A 3,523-nucleotide genomic window follows, 5' to 3' on the forward strand; every position below is an offset into this window, starting at 1 on the left:
ATATGTGGCAGCACTGTTCAATGTTTCTTGAAAACATTACCCACTGTAGTATGTGACGTGTGAATAAACTCCAACTCTGTATCAACAACACTGTTGTGTAACTTCAGTTAAATACTTGTATGTGTGTAGATTAGAAAGAGGTAAGATAAAGGACCTGCAGTATTTTATGAAGTATTGAATCGTACAAAGGTCAGTTTTATACAAGTAGAAGTGTGTATTTACCTGGTAGTAGGTCTGTCAGTAATGGCTACTCCTCTCTGCAGACTGGCAACTTTAAAAGTAGCTCTCGGTTCAAAAAAGGTTGGGCACCCCTGGTGTAGGGGTTGGTTTGGAATGGGGCCAATGCCGCAGCAGGTGGTTCCCACTCCTGTTTAACACCCTTACACTAGCTGCTCAATGTAATTTAAGGCATCACGAAGTATTAAGAGTGGGAATACCATTGGCAGTGAACATTATACGGAATATCTCTGTGTTGCAGGACGTGGCACAGAGGATGCTATTACCTTGCGCAGCACTTTCCCACATGGGGGCCAGCCACAACCCTGGCCCAGGCCGTTGATGAACCAGAGCAGAGAGAATATGGGGACCGTGGAGGACCAGGAGAAGGCCACATTGATGCCCCCCACCAAGAAGAGGCCGATGGAGAAGAGCCAGCGGGCGCTGATCTGGTCCGACAGCACGCCGCTGATGAACTTACTGATGGCGTAGGCCATGGTCTGGCTGCTGGTGATCAGACCTGCAGGGAAACCATGACAGTTACTGTTAGAACAACGCACCGAGAAACTGCACATACAGACAGGGGCTGTAGCTCTGGGGCCTTTGCTTCTGTGACGGCTTCCCTCCCAGGAGGGGTTTGACACTCATGGTTCGCAGAGGATGAATCTCACCGACTCTGATCCTCTGACTTTTACTAAAGCACCACCAGTAGGTTGGCATTTGTAGTAGAGAGAGATATCTCTACTATAACTATGAGATGGATTTCAGAGATTCATGACTCCCAATTGATTAATTGTAATAGCTTACACTGTATAGTATAGACAATCTGACTAATTTTCAAGCACTATTATCAGGTCAAACTTTTAAACTTTAGTTCATGTTTTAACTGACTGTGAGCATGTCAGCATTCATTAGTGCGAATGCTGTTTACAACATTCCACTATAGTTCTTTGAATCTTTATTCTTCCCCTTATTATTATTATTAGTGTGAATGCTGTTTACAACATTCCACTATAGTTCTTTGAATCTTTATTCTTCCCCTTATTATTATTATTAGTCTGAATGCTGTTTACAGCATTCCACTATAGTACTTCAAATCTTTATTCGTGCGAATGCTGTTTACAGCATTCCACTATAGTACTTCAAATCTTTATTCCCCTTATTATTATTATTTCAGCCAATACTTTGGCTCTCCATAACTTCAGCTTATTTTCAGCTACAGAAACCATTCAAATATTAAACTATTCAGCCTGTTCAGGAATCGATGGGAAACCTTCAACTTTTTCAAAATATTTTATACTTTTTGAAATATTCAGCTTTTTAAACTCTTTTTTTTAACATTGAACTCTATGGGAAGAGCCTTCAAATCAGCCAATACTTTAGCTCTCCATAACTTCAGCTTACTTTCAGCTGCAGAAACCATTCAACTATTACATTATTCAGCTATTTCAGGACATCAAGGCTATATGAGTTGTTGTTTATACCTTTTTTTAAACCTTTTCTTTTAAATATTAAGCTTTTTCTGCATTTTTGTAGCTAAAAGCAGCTACCAATCAGCTAATAACATATTCAGCTTTTTCTGCATTTTCAGCTAAATTCAGTCATAAATGTTCACAGTTTACAGCATTCGCACGCATTTTCTGCAGGAAATGCATTTTCAAGTTATATTAGCATTTAGCGCAGAGCAACAATGTGTTTGATAGTAATGGTCAGTTTAATATTACAATATTCAGTACACTCTCTATTGTTCTGCACCTGAACATTTAAGCTATTAGCAAAGGCTATTCACTGAGGTCAAGTGTGGTGATAAAGGTGACAATTCAAGACATCAGCAAAATAATACAACTGTGTATGAATAAGCCTGTAAGCATTGTTGTCTGTGTTTACAGTACATGCTAATGTATTTGTACTGTGTGTAATTTGAAGCTAAATAAAGCATATTTAGGCCCTAATGCACGATGTTTTTGTCGAACTACCACCTAATAACACACCTGATGATTGCACCAAACAAAAACATAATTATATTATTGCTTCAGTCTCACCTAGGTCATCTTTGTCCAGTTGTATCTCCTCCATCACAGAGGGCATGACAAAGGAGAAGGTCTTCCTGTTGAAGAAGAACAGCGCATAGCCGATGAACATGCAGGGGAAGATGGTCGCACGATAGTAACCGTAGCCGGTGGCCCCCATGATTGCAGTTGAAGAACAAAGATGCTCAATTTAAGGGATAATGAGGAAAAACAATAATTTGAAAAGGAGTCTTTTCTTCAGTGCTCTCTTGAATCTTGGTCCTCTACAGTCCACCTAATCGTTGCGCTGCTATTAGCTGCCCTGTTCTTGGCAAAAGTCAAGGCTATCTACTTGTTTGCAGTAGATGTAGCATTGTCTGAGCGGCACTGATTAAATATATTCTATGAGGAGAAAGTCTTTGGACAGCGCTCTTGCTGCAGGCTGGAGGCTCTGTGTGTCCGACACTGCTGGTCAAGGGATGTAAGCTGACACCGACCTAAAAGGAAAACAACATAATAAATTACAGGAGTAATAATGACTGCTCATTTTACAAAAAACGATATTAAGTTAGCACATGTATATATTTGTTTTAAATAGTCGGATAAAAGATAATAAATGAAATATTGATTTGACACACCAGAGCATGAATGGGCAGGTAGTCTTTATATTTAAACAGTACACACTTTCTGTATCTGAAGTTGCCTTTCTTCAGGTGATGGTAGTTTCATTGCAGACACCTTGATCTTAAGAGCACCCCCCCAGTGTGAGGTTACATAGTGGCTCAGTATTTTCCGTGTAACAAAGTACATTTACTCAAGTACTGTACTTAAAGCTCCCATGTCATGGCCATTTCTACTGATCATAATTTCATTGTTGAGGTCTACTAACATTGATTTATATTGTGCAATTTTCCAAGGTCACATTGGATTCTCATACAGCATCTCTGTATAGTATTTGTATTCACTCTGTCCTAAACGGCTTGTTGGAGCTCCTGCCCCCCCCCCCCCCCTATGAGCCCAGTGGCCGTCTGCGAGACAGCGAGACACAGCGAAACCCAGCCCGAACACACACACACAGACTCACAGCCTCTCAGGGAGGAGAAATCGGTGGAGCTGCAGCTGAGAAAAGATTGAGAGTGTGTGTGTGAGGAAGTCCGCGGGTTGGTCCATTTGGACCAATGGGTCCATTTGGGTATGGGCACGTCACTGTACCCAGGAAGAAAACAATTGAAAAAGAGAAATCTCCAACGAGGCGTTCTAGGGCAGCATAGACAGGTATTTTCTGTGTTAGAGTTTTA

The 3,523-nt window shown here is 40.8% G+C and overlaps 1 protein-coding gene across 1 annotated transcript; it reads right to left on the minus strand.

Moving 5' to 3' along the window:
* Positions 1–458: 458 nt before the first annotated feature.
* On the minus strand, positions 459–2,718 carry LOC104963239 (glucose-6-phosphate translocase-like; the record flags this gene model as incomplete). Its single annotated transcript, XM_010791811.1, has 2 exons — positions 2,259–2,718; positions 459–736 (listed from the first exon to the last, which is right to left on the minus strand). Coding segments are annotated over exons 1-2 (426 nt in total), but the record flags the coding sequence as incomplete, so codon positions are not given.
* Positions 2,719–3,523: the final 805 nt, after the last annotated feature.

Source organism: Notothenia coriiceps, unplaced genomic scaffold (assembly GCF_000735185.1).
Source record: "Notothenia coriiceps isolate Sejong01 unplaced genomic scaffold, NC01 NC01_scaffold00001634, whole genome shotgun sequence".
Lineage (NCBI taxonomy): Eukaryota > Metazoa > Chordata > Actinopteri > Perciformes > Nototheniidae > Notothenia > Notothenia coriiceps.